Source organism: Ascaphus truei, chromosome 2, assembly GCF_040206685.1.
Source record: "Ascaphus truei isolate aAscTru1 chromosome 2, aAscTru1.hap1, whole genome shotgun sequence".
NCBI classification, from domain to species: Eukaryota; Metazoa; Chordata; class Amphibia; order Anura; family Ascaphidae; genus Ascaphus; species Ascaphus truei.
In genome coordinates this window covers 201,166,602-201,183,560 of record NC_134484.1, presented here as the reverse complement: position 1 = coordinate 201,183,560, position 16,959 = coordinate 201,166,602, and the positions used below count along the sequence as shown (strand labels likewise).

At 43.4% G+C, this 16,959-nt stretch overlaps 1 protein-coding gene across 3 annotated transcripts in view; it reads left to right on the top strand.

Moving 5' to 3' along the window:
* Nucleotides 1-13,716, top strand: part of GMDS (GDP-mannose 4,6-dehydratase) — a 327,410-nt gene extending 313,694 nt beyond the window's left edge. For all 3 annotated transcript variants that reach the window (XM_075585821.1, XM_075585820.1, XM_075585819.1), the window contains one exon: nt 13,670-13,716. In XM_075585821.1, the coding sequence (XP_075441936.1) occupies nt 13,670-13,701 (32 nt within the window). In that variant the 3' untranslated portion in view covers nt 13,702-13,716. The remainder of the gene's footprint in view (nt 1-13,669) is intronic.
* Nucleotides 13,717-16,959: the final 3,243 nt, after the last annotated feature.

The window sequence follows — 16,959 nt, the reverse complement described above, 5'->3', positions numbered from 1 at the left end:
TTAGTTTTAGCAGCTTTGCTATTGTTTTAAAGTCAGGTGCAATCGCTCCTAGGATTAATGTGATTCCTGTTCTAGGCAGGGAAATCTTGTATTTCTTTATTATTAATTTTGTTTTTTTTAAAGGTCTGCACATGAAATATTGCCAGAAGGTGGTAGATATCCCTAGCACATCTACATTATGAATAGCTCCCTTTTAAGCCTAAACATTCCTTTAAACTTGCCTGTTGGGTTTTGAGTACCTGCAGTTAAATAGTGTTGCTTTTGGCAAGACATGGTGAGCAAATGAAGCGTAATCTCTCTGATCTCAGTAGTCTGGTCGGTCAACCATGACATTCTCAGTGTCTTTTCTTTCTACGCCCAGTCTGAACAGAGCCAGGACCCAGGCAGCTCTCTATGGGGAAGCCAAAGATTACCATGTGAGCTGAAGCAGATGGCAAGGGCAGTGGAAAACTGACGGGTTCCTATGCTTGGGTTCATATTGGGTTCAGGGTAAATTATAAGGGATTTACCCTTTTTTTTTTACACCTACATTAATTGTTAATGGCATCTCAAGTTACTACTTGCATGTTGCTTTGAAAATGTCTGGGATTATGATCATATTATACAAGTAATGGTATGTAAGCATAAACACTAGTGACAAACTAGGTCAAACGACAAATGGGGCAAAGATTGTGTACAATCTCGTTTGTCTTTTGGGAACATAGAAATTGACGGTGACTAAGGAGCACGTGGCCTACTGTGAACTGCTCGGGACCCCATTTGACTCCTGACTTTTAACCCCCATATTGAATATGTGTGTATATTGATAGTGTGCTGCTCTAAATTCTCCACTAAACTATTAGCTGAGGACACATTTCTTAGATTATATGCTTTTTCATATGTATTTGTTTCTGAAAAACTAAAAGTTGTCCATGAAGTAGAAAATGATAGGTAAGTTGATAAAGATTCATATTATTAAAATGATATGGTTTGCAGACAGTGTAATCTGTATAGTAGTAGATTAGAGATGAGAAGCAACAAGTCAATCACCATTTTCACATGATCGGTGCACTTAAACTTGCCAGTTTTGGTCTGATGGGGTTTTATTTGGGATGGGGGGGGGGGGGTGTATAGTGTTTTAGGTCTAATGGGAGTATTTTTCTGATGTACAGTGTTTTAGGTGTGGTGGGGTATTTTTCTGGTGTGTATTAATTTAGATTGCATGGATAATTTTTCTGGTGGGCAGTAATTTGTAATGTCCAAAAAAATGTTCACTCATCTGATAAGAAAAAAAAGGAAAAAAGTGTCAGTTTTTCAGAGTACAATAGCTGTGTTATCATAGTGATAATTTATTTATTTATAAAAATGTTTTACCAGGAAGTAATACATTATTACCTCTCGTTTTCAAGTATGTCCTGGGCACAGAGTTATAAAAAAATACATGGTTACAGTAAAAGAACAGGGTTATACAGTCAATTCACAGACATTTCATGGACAGATAGAGTTGGAAAATTGGGTACCGGGGATAAAGGGCTTGTAAATTTCAGATTGAAATAGAGCAGATTTAACATCACTTTTTATATCACAAAACATCAGCAAACGGCTCACACCCTTTGGCTGTGCCAAAGGCTGTCCACCTTTGGGGCAACACAGATGTACACTGGGGTGATTGAGATTCAATGCAGCTGTGTAATGCGTAGCTCACCACAAATGAAGCGCGACCGTGGTGCTGAAGTAGGGGATTGGATAACGCCGACCCATAGTCACGCGGGCGCGCCTAGGATTTAGAGTAGTCGTTCAAGCCAGGTCAGGGTTATAGATTGGAGAATGGTTAAGGTACTTCACAAGTTCATTAGCGGAGAGTTTCGGATCGTCGTAGTTCGTAGCCAGGTTCAGGATTGGAGAGTATCGGATAGTCGGGGTACATAGCCAGGTTCAGGATAGGAGAATGTCGTATCGTTGGAGTACTTAGCCAAGGTCAGGACTGGAGACAGGAGAATAGTCGTACAAGCTGGATCAGGAGTGGAGAGAAGCGGAGTCCAAGGAGCTAGCAGGGTTCAGGCAACAAGAGGTTAATCAGCATTTAAGGCAAGGCAAGGGTTCAGGAACAAGGATGTGGCAAGGCACGGCGTCACAATGGCTATGCTCAGCAATGAATGATTGTAGACTGAGGGTATAAATAGGAGGAGCCTCCAGTAGCCAGCCAGGGCGGAACCAGGAAGTGAGAATCGATTGGCTGCTGGTGCACACAGGTGTACCCCATGATGCAGCCTAATCGGGGTTGAGGGTGGAACTGCTCACGCGCCGTCCCGCGCGTCACGAAGGCCATGGGGCCGGAGTTTAGAGCGAGCGTCACTCCCACACCGATTCCTGGGACCAGAGGGCGGGACCAGTTGCGCGCCGACCCACGCGCGTCAGAGGTAAGGGGGCGGGGCCTGACTCGCACGTCAGCATGGAGGCTGGCCAAACGTCCACGTCGTGTGACAGCGATGGGGGCAAGGTCTGAATCCGTGGGCGGTAGAACAGAGTGCGCAAGGTCTGCGCGCACGCGTACTGGGATCATGAAACCGCGCCTCCTGGGTATCTGTCACGTAAGGCTTGTTGGGGTGAGGAGACGGTCTGCGACCGCCAGCATGGCGAATCCTCACAAGTTGTGAACAAACAGCTCTAATAGGCATCTTATATTATTCTAAGAATGATGCCATTATCATATCTTAAATATTCTCTTCCTCTGGTAAAAAGAATGAAGCCATCTACTTGAAGGCTTTGACTATATTGAAGGACACATGTTCTGAATGTGGAATGTGACAAAGTCCTTAAAAAAGACCATTATTCTTTCCAGGAATGTTGTTGTGGCAATTCTTTAAATGGTTCTGTCATGTAACAGGATAAACCAGACACACTTCGGGATCATATGCACCAGGCAGGACATAGGGTTTAATAAACTAAGTAGTTTAAGTGACCGCAACAACTTGCACAAACCACTAACGATACTGGATAAATGAGGAATACTACTTCCAGAACGGCTTTTACTCGCTAGGTGTAGGGTGCTGCTGAAGCGAACTTACCCTGGGGTATGAGAGTCCAACTGATTAGGGGTCTCCAGACTCGGTCAGGCTTTGTGATGAAGTCCAGATCAGCGCTGGCTTGTATAGTTTCCCAGTTACCATTCAGAACCATGTAATGCCGGGCGGCGACCAATCACAGTAGTCCCATTAATCTTTACCATCAATCAGGATGAAGCGGGCGATGAGTAAGGGCCAATTAGAGGTGTAGGTTATACTAAAGTTCCAAACCATGGCACACTGAAACGGGGTCAAGCAGCATTGGATACTTAAACGGCCCAATCAAATCAGCACCAGCAGGGCGGTTCCTCCACCTCACGTAGCCAGGCGGAGTTCCTGGTGTCCCGCTGGGTCAGGCACCTTGCTGCCGGAAAGAACAATACTCTGGATATGAAGTGGGTGTCTCCCTGGGTAGAGGACCACCTCCCCCCAACACTCTCATTGTCCCTGGTACACAGCACCTACGCCCACACCATGCACCAGCCCTGCTATCTGTGTATGCCTGGTACACAACCCTTGTCCTTGGTCCAGGCATACAGTGGATTCAGAATGAAAAACAAAAGAATAGGGCAAACTTCTAATCACAGAACTGTGGTACATCAACAAATTTGACTTGTATATATAATACCTAAATCTGTGACCCCTATTATCGTGATCCTTATTTTAATCTAAATAATGTGATCATTAATAATAATTACAGTTGTTAAATGTGGCACAATGTGGCAACTTCAATATATCAGTAGTGATATTAAAAGGGAATTGTGTGACTTAAGAAAAAAAGGAATAAAAAAAATATGCAGCTCTGATGGAGCCCAATACAATCATCCTAATGACTGAGTTTGAATGAGAGGAACCTGGTTCAATTCCCGGTGTCAGCACCTTGTGATCTTGGGCAAGTCACTTCATCTACCTGTGCCTCAGGCACCAAAGTCATAGATTGTAAACTCATCTGGTTAAGGACCGTGTATGTAAAAATTTGTATGTGCTGCGTACCACTCACTATACTGTAATTGTGAAGCACTTTGGGAGAAAAGCTATATGAAATGTATTATTAATAAATGGGAAGCGCAAATTTTTCAACCCAGGTGTGTAATATAAAAGGAAGAAAATATATATTCAGTGTAATATAGCACATACACTTCTTAATCTTTGTGTGAGACTTCAATCATTCCACTCACATGGCCCCAGTGGGGTTAAAAGCATGATCCTTTTTCTCTTTACCCCTGATGGTGAGATCTACGGCTCCATACACATCAAAGACGGGACACACTACAGGAATCTAACAGAGGGACATCCCCACGTTTTAAGAGTTACCCGACTGAAAGAGATATTTTTTACAAATCTTCAAACGTACTTTTAACTGCACTGGGGCCATGTGAGTGGAATGATTGAAGTCTTACACAAATATCAAGATGTTTATGTTTTGTGTTACGCTATATATATATATTTCAATTGTGAGCACATTCACATGTCTTATACAGGTCTGAAACCCTGTCTTTCAACCATTATCACTTTGCATACAGGGGATTCTGGGAAATGACATGCAAATAAGCACACAATGTGTTACCTTTTGCTTGAAATCCATTTACATGGAAAGTGAGTTGGTGAGTCTCCCCCTTTTTTCGTTTTGGAGCGGCAGTTACCTCAATCTATTTTTGCATTACTTACTTGATTGAAGAGACGCCTTTTGGGGGATCATTGGAGGATTCATGCAGCAGGCAGTGTTTCATACACACAGCAGGAGATGCAGGATGGGAATTTCTTGTTCGCAACGGCTACTCCACACCGGGTATACCAGGGACTTAGGGTTGCAGTCTGTGAGTTTTATCCATGTGTGGCATTTACCAGCCATTTCAGGGTATTATACTCGTTTGCATATCTATCAACCCTTTCTATATGTCTCCTCCTGCCTCTCATTATCTCTGCATATTCTTCATGCTGCACGGAGTATCCTCACAATCCGGCTTGTGCTCCGCTAATTACATTATATATTTTTTACTATCTTATGGTCATTTGTCCCCCTCGAAGATATACTTTTCTTGTTGAGTACAGCCCCAGTGCTGAAAGTGCAAGCATCAGTCTGAACAACAAAACATTTGTGATAGTCTGATGTGGTCAATAAAGGTGCGCTCCCCAGGGTGGCCCTCGTGGATTGAAAGACTGCCTCACACTCGGGAGACCAGGTCGCAGTTCAGGGAAGTCGCTTCTTGGTCAGTTTGGTCAGGGACATAGCTTACATGCTTGGTTGGGGGAGGGGACAAACTTGCGATAGTAGCAGGCCATCTGCAAGTAAGGCAACGCTTGCTTCTGGTTGTGGGTAATCAACAATCTAAGAATGGCCTCTACCTTTGCCGTTCCGGTTTAAGCTGACCTTTGCCCACCCAAAGTACTGGAACATGTACTCAGTACTCGGCCATGCCGAGTTGGCAGTTAATGAATTTGAGGGTCAGCCCAGCCTCATTGATCCTACCCAGAACAGCGGCCAAATGCCCCAGGCGCTTGTCCTAAATCCTACTAAACACGGCCAGGTCTTAGTGCGCCAAGCATACCTCTGCATCCCTTCCAGCAATTTATTCACCACACGCAGGAAAGTTGCTGGAGCATTCTTCATCCCAAATGGCATTACGGTGAACCGTACAAGCCGTTTGGGGTGATGAAGCCAGACTTTCCCCACACCTCTGGGGTCACGGGCACCTACCAGTACCCCAATCTCAGATCCATAGTGGTAAGGTAACTAGCCATCTGGTAGCTCATCCTTGTGGGAGCTACCGATAGTCAACACAGAACCAAGTGATTCCATCCTTTTTAGGCACCAAGACTATTGGTGTGGCACATGGACTGTAGGATCGAGTGATCACCCCTTAGGCTAGTACAGCACCTCATCAACCTCCTGCGCAATGCTCTGCCACACAGAGGCAGAGACCCTGTATGCAGACTTCTTAAGGACCCTCTAATCTCTGTGTTGACCGGGTGATAAACTAGGTGTGTCCTGCCGGCTTATCTGAAAACAGGTCCCGGTATTTCTCTAACATGTCTCATCTATGTCCACTTTGGAGCAGTGAGCTGGGCTCCGATTCTGACCTGATTGAGCGAACCGCCCTGCTGTGTCCCCAAGGAGATCGTGCAGAGCCTCTCTCGCCTGATCTCTTGTCCGTGGACTACATACGGCCATCACTAACATGATATTCATTTAACATGGTAATGGGGAAGGTCTGCTGCCTTGTCTGCTGCTCATCTAGACATGCCACATTAGTCTCATTCCCGCCTATGGTTCAGCCCAGGCAGCCATTAGCTTGTTCTGGCAAGGGGTCTTCAGAACATGCACTTGCCGCCCGGGAATGAATATAATAATAATATTGAAGCAGCTTGAACATGAACTGCGCCCCGTGTATCACTGTGCCTCGTGTATGGTAGCCCCACAAGAATTCCAGCACTAAGCCTAGTGATCCCACTAGCTGCCTCCAGAAAGAAAGTCTGTCACGTAATGGGATTAACCAGACACACTTCGCAATTGTATACGCCTGGCAGGGCATGGGTTAATAAGTGAAATAATTTATTAGGCACAAGTAACAGCAGCAACAAGCACAAACCACAAACGATACTGGATAAATCGGGACTTCTACTTACAGAATGGCACTTACTCACTAGGTCCAGGGTGCTGCCGAAGCTAGCTTACCCGGTGTACAATAGTTTGACTCGTGAAGAGTCTACAGACCCAGACAGTCTTTGCAGGAGGATCTACAACTGCCATACCCAGCTTCCTCCAATCAGGTCACGGTCCCAAAGAGCGCTGAGACCTTGCATTGGTCTTTCTGGCTCAGATACAGTGATCTCTAGACACCAAAACTTTCCCTGAGCTGCTCTAGAAGTTCAGGTCTTCTCAGAGCTGTATAGTTTCCTGGTTGCCAGTCAGAACCATGGAAAGGAGAGCCGGTCACTAACCAATTAGGGTTGTCCCTTTTAATCTTTTCCACTAATCAGGGTGGAGGCAGAGCTAGGCGCCAATGCATGTTCCACAGGGGCAGGGCCAAAGAGTGTTGGAAACTTGAATGGCCCAATGAAATCAGCCCCAACTGGCCTGATGCTCCCCATGTAGCAAGGGGGAGTTCCAGGCATCTCGCTGAGTCCAGCACCTTTCACCCAGGGAAGAACCATACTCCGGATTTGAAGTTAGTGTCTTCCTGGACAGAGGGCTGCCCCCCCCCCTAACACGCCAATTGTCCCTGGAAAACCATACCTCTGCCCACACAATGGACCAGCCCTGTGTATGCCTGGTACACACCCACTGTCCCTGGTCCAGGCATACAGTGCACACAACAGGAATCCATTTAGATACAGGGCTTAGCGTACACAGTCAAAGCAAAACATTAACCAGGGCATTGGTTTCTTTCACCCAGGATTGAAAAGTTAAACCTTGCAGTAGGGTAGCCCTATTGACAGGCAGAGGCAGCATTGATATCAGCAAAATAAAACACTAGGCACTCTGAATAGTGCAGTGTAAAGAAAGCAGGGATGAAAAAGCAAAAAATAAATGAAATGGGTGATATTAATAAAAGACACGTATAAGTGTATCAAAAGTAATATATATCATAAATAAATTGTGATATGCTGCTCCACGATGGAGAATCATCCTTGGATCCTTGTAGAAATCGTGAGGTAGGGGTTTAGGGAGCGCAGAGTCTTATGTGGAAATATGAAAAGTAAAACGAATATTGTGCAGGATTGTCCAAAATCCAATCTTCTCTTAAATTAAAGTGTAAAGTGAACGGTGCTAAAACTCACATGGTCCCAGAATGCACTGAATGGAATCCCCCGTCAGCCTTGGGCAAATATTTTTAAGCGTCATCTCTCTGTGTAATAATTGTGTTCTGAGAGGGTACCGGATGTCCCACGGATCCTTTACTACTGCTCAGGGTTGACCGAGGCTGACTGGGGAACGCCCGCAAAGATACCATTCAGTACCTTTGTCCTTCTGGGACCATATGAGTTTTTTCTCCATTCACTTTACACTCTAATTTAAGAGAAGATTGGATTTTGAACTATATCACGAGAGGCAGCATTGAGGCTTAGCCTTTATTGTGAGTGCCATGCTGCCCCTACCGTCACAAGTGCAATCCCTCATAGTGTCTACATGGGGAAGTGTTTGTCAATCAAGTGTTTTCTTTACCCTTGTCCCACCCTGTCCTGATCAGAGAACCAATACCTTTAAGTGGAGATGTGGACACCCTCGCTGTACAAGCACTCGCTGAACACACTGTGACATCACACAAAAAAAGAGTCAAACCCCTTCCAAGTATAAATAAATAAGTTAAAAATACTTCTAGGTGTCAGATTTGGGTTAAGAAAATCAACCGTTACCCAGTTTGGTCCAACGAGGGATTTCCCCTTCAAATTCTCCTGTAAACATTCCTCAAATTTTTATTTTTTATTTTAAAAACATAGGTGCCGTGAAAACACCTAATTCCATTTTGATACCTATAATTCAGACTCCTAGTTTGACATGGCCACAGGTTTTTTTTATTTTTCAAAACCGACACAAAAGGTCGACATGGATCTCTGAAACTGATGGCGTCCTTCTATTTTCAGTTCTGTGGACTGCCTAGTTCCCAGGTCACTTACTGGTAAAGTTACCAGGTTTAAATCTCCCTAAAATGGCTGCCAAATCTCAGGCCAATCAAAAGGAACAATATCAGCTCCTGCTTCCTGCTGAACAGGCCATTTAAATCCCCTTTAAAAACCAGGAAGTAATACCGGTGACTTCACCTGTAAGTATCTCTTGATCTGGGGGATCACAAAAGCTGAAAATACCACAGATGCACTCTGGAAGACACCCCCATATGCCAATCCTGTAAAAAAAAAATGTAACTCTTAAAGCTCAGCAAAACAAAGTGTAATGGAATATACAATACATTCAGGTTTTATTAAGATTTTAGGTGACCGAGTTCCTAACTGAGGAGATAAGTACTTCAGTACTAGGTGGTACCTTTTTTATTTGGAGAGAATGTTATTTAGATATTGAAGAGAGAATGTTAGAGCAGTTTGTAAGAGTCCCTTGTAACGGTAGGGGGGGGGGGGGTAACCAGGCTCTTAAAGGTTTAAGCCTGTTTGGTTACCCCTGCTCCGTAATAAGTGTTCGAGAAGTCAGCTCTTGAGTCCAGTACTGTGTAATTCATAAAATGTATTGTGCGACAATAAAGTATTTGATGTGTTTTTAACTTTCCAGGAGTGCCAGCTAGCAGAGATTGCTGTGGTATGAGTTTCAAGGGTTTTTTTTCCTGATAGTGTTGTCATAATACGCCTAGCTAGTCGAGATCCAGAGTTGCTGGATACCCCAAAAATGTACTCAGGAATCGGGTCTGATTCTCGGATACATATAGACACATTGTCCCGGCAAAATCTTCCCTTGAAAACGCTTTTGCTACTCACTACTAGGGGTTCCCTGTTTCAGCAGAGACCAGAAATGTAAAAGGGGCATGGGGATGTGAGGTGTCCCTGAAACAGTCAAGGGGTCCCTAGGTTAATGGGGATACCCAGTAAATGCCCAGGTCACCCAGAACCTATATACGGGTTCATGGGTTGGTTCCCTGCTTCAGCACAGCCAGAAAGGTAAAATGAGGCACAGTGATGTAAAGTGTTCCTGTAGCTACGGGGATCCCTGGGTAACATATGTGTACCCCAGTTAGTGCCAAGGTGTCCCAAAACCTGTATTGGGTTTGTGGGCTATGGACATCCCCTGTAAAGTATAGAAAAACCTGACCTGTTTTAGGGGATTTTGGGGTTCCCTGTGTCGTAGAAACTCCAGATTTTGGGAGTGTAAGTTTTAGGTGGGATATTTGAGCGAAGATGTATTCCTTTAGTTTGCAGTAGTTCAGGAAGGCCCAGCTACTGGTGGTTCCCTGATTCTCCCCGGCGTGCAGGCAATATTTGTGGGTTCGTGGGTTGAATTACCTTGAGGCTGCAGCGTGTCCCCCAGACTCCTGGTTTCGAGCCCAGATATCTCCAACTAAATTCCCACACATATATAAGGTTCCCCAAGGTTTATACTTCATTAAAGTATGGTTCATAGGGTGTTATATTGTATGTATAAAAATCCATGCAGTCAGCCTAAGCATTTGCATAGGAGCCAGGATTTCTGCCTAGCCATCTGGCCTCAAAGGATGTCAGAGGTGTTGGGCCATTTGGTAGCAAGGAGGGGCAGAGGAAAAGATCACAAACGCCATTTTAGTTCTCTCAGACCCTGCAGAGCCTTCCCCGCAGATAGCCATGCCCCTTTCCCTGACATCAGCCAGATGAGCCCTGCTCTGATTGGCTGGTGGGAAATATTCTCACGCTTTGAGTCCATGTTAAAACATAGGACACAGTAATTTATAAAGGGGCCTATTGCACTCAGAGCTGAGAGTGTCTCCAGATTCTAAGCAGTGTGTCTCCAGTTTCAAGTCTCCAGCAAGAAAGGGTACTGACTTCAGCACAGTCTGCCCGGAATATTTTCTAAGTCCTGCTTTTTGCAACCAAATCCTACAGAGGAGAACAGGGGAAAATCCTTATTTAGAATTCCCTGTACTTAGAAGAGTCTAGTTTTTTGCCCCAGTTCCCAAGTGAGTGTGTCTCTTTGCCTGTAGTTTGTGAATCATTGTGCATGCCCATTTTAAGTGAATAAACTACAATTTATTTCATTATCTTGTTTTGCTCAATGTATGACCCTGGTAAAAAGGTGTAAACTGCCTGGTCTCCCTTGACATTCCTAAATAATCTTAGCATTAATATTTCTGCAGCACAGAAAACTACTGGAGAAATCCACAATAAATGAGGAGATTGGGATGCACTGTTAACAGTAAAGAAGAGTCTTAAAAATAAGCCGTAGAATAAATAAATAAAATTATGTCTTTAATTAAACCAACATTTGCAATCCATGTTCCTTTAATTGGTTGAATTACTTGAATGTGGTTGAAATCAGACTGAATCACATTGATGTCTCAGGCAATATGCTTTTGAGCTCTATTATTTCTTAATAATAATTTAGAAGTTAAGTTGCCTTAAATGGACAGATGGCAAATGTATGTATTTAAAAAAAAATACACAGGGGGAAAAAAAAGTAATTTGTTAAGAATGTTATTGCTCAGCAGTAGTAACCATTAGCTACGATTGGTCTGTTCAGCTGCAGTCCTTACAGACCACAAATATGTGTAACCATATTTAAATAGATGGCTCTATTCATAATTTCAACTTTCACACAATTACATGTATTTTTGTGTTTGCCTAAAATATGATATTGTTAATCACATAATCCGTGGGGTATGTTACATATTACACAAAATATGTGTTCGTTGTTGTGGCTAAAGTTACAGGAGCAAACATTGGTGCATCTTAAGATTGTGCTCAGCAACAGCTTTGTTTAAAGGAGCTGTTCCTCCGACATGACTTTCGCTTTTTTTTTTATACACATAGGTGGGAAGCAGGGGGTCCATACAGCTGGATCGCCTTATTTTCAGCTCTGGGACCCATTGCTTCCTGAGATTCATACCAGGAGCTCTAGTCTCAGTACTTCCTAGTTGGTTAAGTTCCCCATGTCACACGGGCCAACAGGAGAAGCATTGGCCCGCGTGACTTATGAGAACTTAAACTGCCATTCTGCTTCTGCTGGACGGGATAGTATTGGTGCTACGTTTTCAGGTATGTATCTTGGGAACCAATGACTCCGGAGCTGAAATGAACGTATTACAGCTCCAGAGACCCCCTGCTTCCCACCTACAATTGTGAAAAAAAGTTTGTAAACCCCTCAGGATTTTCACTTATTTCAAACCTAAAATGTTATTAGACCTTAATCTAAGCCCTAATAATAGAGAAAAATATCCTGATCAAACACATGACATCAAACACTGACACAAAAACATGATACTTTTTCAATATTTATTTATCTACAAATGATTCCACATTCAATATCCATGTGTTAAAAAGTATGTGAACCTTTAGATTCAGTACCTGGTGGCACCCCCTTCAGCAGCAATGACTTCAACTAAGTGTTTCCTGTAACTGCTGGTCAATCTCTCACAAAGGTTTTGAGAGCATTCCTCCTTACAGAACTGCTTCAACTCAGTGACATTTGAGGGCTTCCTTGCATGGACAGATCGCTTTAGGTCCTGCCACAACATTTCAATGGGGTTTAGGTCCAGACTTTTTCTAGATCATTCTAAAACGTGGAATTTCTTCTTCTGCAGCCATTCTTTTGTAGATCTGATTGTATGTTTAGGATCATTGTCTTGCTGCTTTACCCACTTTCGCTTCAGCTCACAGAACTGAAATTCTCCTCTAGAATCTTCTAATACAATGCAGACTTCATGGTTGTGTCAATGATGGCCAGCCATCCAGGTCCTGAGGCAGTAAAGCAGCCCCAAACCATCACACTCCCATCACCATGCTTGACGGTTGAGATTAGGTTCTTGTGTTTGAAAGCAGTTTTTGGTTTTCACCAAAAATAACGTTTCTCATTGAGGGCAAAAAGTTCTACCTTTGACTCGTCTGTCCAGAGACCATTGTTAAAGAAGTCTTGTGGATCATCTATGTGCTTTTTGGCAAACTTCAGACGGCCAACAATGTTCTTTTTAGAGAGCAGTGGTTTCCTCCTGGCTATCCTTCATGAACACCATTTATGTTCAGTCTTTTTCTGATAGTTGATTCATGAACACTCTCATTAGCCAAGGCAAGAGTAGCCTGCAGATCCTTGGATTTTACTCTGAGGTTCTTTGTGATTTCTTCTTGGATGATTTGTCTGTTTGTTCTTGGAGAGATATTGGTAGAACGAACGCTTCTGGGTAAAGTGACTGTGGTCTTGAGCTTTCTCCATTTGTAGACTACTGTATCTGTCTGACAGTGGATTGGTGAAGTCCCAAATCCCTAGAAATGGTTTTGTGCCCCTTTCTAGACACATGAGCATCAATAACTGCTTTTCTGAGGTCCTTCGAGATTTGTTTTGATCGTGGCTTGACATGTTTCCACGCACCTGTATGGTGAAGACCAAACTCACAACGTTTCTGATCTTTATATAGGGCGGGACCTCCCAAATGCACCCTTGAAGATCTACCTAATCTACCTAAGGTTTAACTAAATGACCCTTACTCATGAGCAGATTAGCACTGAAGTATTGTACTATATGTTAACACTTTGTATGTTGCCCTGGGCCTTTCTGTTTCTGTTTGTAATTATCATTGGAGTTCACTAACTTTTTCCAGCCACTGTATTTATTTAAAGAATAAAGGAGAGTTAAAAAACGAGTAGGGGAGCAATTGCTTTAAATATTTAATTTCTTCCCAAACCACCAGTTGACTCAGAGTTAACACAAACTACTGTGAGTAGCTGGCTCAAAGGGATGCAACATGAAATCGACTTCACGTCATACAGTAATTACTATTTTAGACTCTTGAAACAGATCCCCCTTAAAATAGCTTCTCGAGGAGCTGAACATATAGTGGGAATAATGTAGAAACAGGATGAGTATATGAACATCACATCAGGAGATTGGAAGTTTACTTTTTTTTGTTAGCTGGGAAGAAAATAAAAGCTTGGTATTAGGAAGTCTAATTTAAGAAAATTTATTTTGAACCATTCAGAAATGTACAATTTTTTTTCAGGCCGTATTTATAAAAGTCCACAAACAAGATGAAAGGAAAATAATTTAGAAGACAGTAATTAAATAATAGCTAAACAGAAAGAAAGGCATATATGCTGGCCGAAGGTGTCGCTCCAAGAGGAAACTTTAGGTTAGTATAGTCATCTGTTGTTCTGTGGTTGCGCTTGTCTTATTTTTCTTTTTTATGAGGAACCTTTAGGTGTTTGTGAACTGCTTCCACTGAGTCCAAGAAATACCGATGGGATTCCTTTTGGGATGTTACCTTTGTCTTTATATATGCAACTTTATTTATTGAAATTCCTGCATTTTAGAAAATAAAAAAATGTGTCCTAGTGATTAATTTTAATTAACCCATTTTGAAATTGAATCATCATATATTGAAACCGGAAATAGAGGGCATGCATGTCGGCTAAGTAGATGGCAGCATAGTACATTTGCTCCATCCCTCACAGCACCAATAACGCGCATCAACCGGCACAAATATACAGTACATAAAAAAGTGAACCGGAGCAATAAATAAACACTATAGACAAAAGACTCAGCGATGTCAACGAGGGCAAAATCGCAGCGTTCCACCTCGGTGTTAACTCATTACTTTAATAAAGGGGCTTTGGCGTGAGCAGGAGGCTCAACAGCACCAACCCCACGGGAAGGGTCAGATTTGGTGGGAGACAGATCCGAAGATCAATGGGACAAAAGAGACCAGCAGCTGGTCACAAGGAGGGACTTGAAATAATTTTGTGGTGAAATTAAGGCATTTTTCCAAAGAGAATTAGCAGAGCTAAGACGACATGATAACAGCTTAGGAGATAGAACTGATGCTGTTGAGAAGCGTCTGGATTCCACTATTAAAGCGCTCCAGAAGAACGAAAAAACAACAACCCATCTAAAGTCCCTGATAAATGAACTATCCGATAAGCAAGAGGACACAGAGAATAGGGACAGGCGAAATAATATACGCCTAAGAGGGGTACCAGAGGAAATAACCGACCCTGAAGATTATGTCGCAAGATGGCTGACGCACATGTTCCCTTATAAGCCTGAATCAGATCTGCACTTGGATCTGTACCATAGAGCCCTTAGATCCAGACCGCAGCCAGGAGATCCTCCACAGGATATAATAATAAGATTTCACTTCTTTTGTATAAAAGAAGCATTATGCCAAATAACAAGAGTCTCTGGAAATGTTGAATTTGAGGGCGTCAAACTAATGGTCTTCCAAGATCTGTCTCCTACCACCCTATCTAAACGAAGATGTCTCCTGCCAGTGACAAAATCCCTAAGAGATAAGAGGATTCATTATCGCCATCACCCTGAGAAGTCCTGAAGACAGAGAGACCTTCCTGAGAAAAGTAGGCCTAAATAAAGATTCTACTAACCTGGAGGTTGAAGAGGCATTCTCTCCCAAACCTGCTTGGAGAGAAATGAAGTCAGCAGCATGAAAACAGCAAGATAAGTCTCTTAATTGATACCAATTAAGATCAATTAAGTTCTTAAAGGGGTCTTACCTCATCTTTGTCCGTTTTATTCAAAATTCTGTCAGTTGCACCACTTCAATATAACATCCAGACGCGGTGGCCATCTTGGATTTCAACAGCTCCAGAAGCAGCGGCCTGTGGGAGAGAAGGGAGTTGAGTCCCGACACAAGACCGGTTGAATAGGTAACTACGCTGAGGTAGCTCCTGGGATGGAAGCCCCCCTCCCCCGACCACCGCAGGGAAAAGGACATCAACACTGAGCTGCACAAGGGGCGGTGGAGGAGCGAGATCAGATAGGAGGGCCCGCAGACGCATTAATCCGGCAGTCCAGCAGCACAATACAGGGATCAGCCACGCAAGGCAGGGTCAAAGAGGTCATTTCTGGTAATGATGCTCTCCGTGGCAGCATAGTTTCTTATGGAGCAGAAATATATCAGTGCCCACCCCCTCCCCCCCTCCCCAAACAGTGTGTACAAATCAGGGCGGCACTGCAGAACTTGGGATAGTTTAGGAGAGAAGTGCACAGTACTAGCTGGCAGGTTCCCCTGAGATACACATACAAAGACAGGGACTCTGGGAGGGAGAGCCCAGGGCCAGAAAGACTGGGGATCTGAACTAAAGTAAGAGACAGTTTAAGACATTAAGATAACAGAGGAGGCAGAGGAACTACAGGCATGGGGTCACACTAGAGGAGGAAAACAAAGATCAAGAATCGGCCCTTAATGGATAGAGGAGATTGTAGACCTGCGGTCCAGTGGTCAGTTCCCCCCCTGGTCCTGCGCATTGATGGAATACGCACACAAACTATGGACAACCCAGAGACCCTGAATTTTAAGCAAGAGACCATAGTTGAGGCTACGGCTGTGATCTTCCCTTACCCCTTCCCCCATGACCGCCCAGAGTCCCAGGGTCTAATTGGGAATAAACTATCGATTTAGGGATAAAGATCCCACCCAATACAAGGATAAGATGAAATGGGATTAGCTAAGAAAGGCAGAATTTCATTTTTAGGTTACAACAATTTAATCAGTTAACAGTTTGCTTCAAAAACATTAAAGGTTAAATAAATATTAAAAAAAAAAAGTCCAGAGTGGGAATCCAAATTTGCCTTTATATAGAGAACCCAGGGAGAGATCATTATGACCAAGGCTACCTAAGCCTCTAGATCAGTAGTTAGTCACTCCTAGTATACACAGGATAGACTCGGGACATTTCACTATCTAGCAATACACAATAGGTCTCCTAAGACAGTGGGATTTATACGATTAATACGTTAATTCCCCATCCTGGACTCTGCTATCACATGTTTCTCTCTTTTTTTGTCTGGTTCATTTGTCAATGTTGTTAAAGAAATGCCGGCTGATACTTTACAGTCGTAATAAATACAGTGCCGGTGGAAAGGTCACTCCGGCAGTCGACCTGCGTCCCATAACAAGTGTCCTGGATATTTCTCAGGCACTCAACCAAGACCTTTGGGAACCTTGGGGCCGCGTCCACAAAGTTCACTGGACACCCCTTTTCGGTGCTCCTGTTACCAGTCGTGCCAATGGCAAGAGAGCCAAGTTTTTCAGTGACTACATTTGGATCTCCAAATTTGTTCTCTCCCCTTTTTCCTTTCCCTACCCCCTCCCTCTCACCTCCCTGGAGGATTGGTCCGTTCTCTCCTACGTACCTTCACAGGATCGATCTTGTACCCTGGAAAGAAGAGTTTAAGGTAAAGAAAAATTTACACAACACAGATTCCACTACAACAGTAAGAGGTAGCTACCCAACTGATTTAGGATAATTTCCCATAACGTTACGGACTAAACAA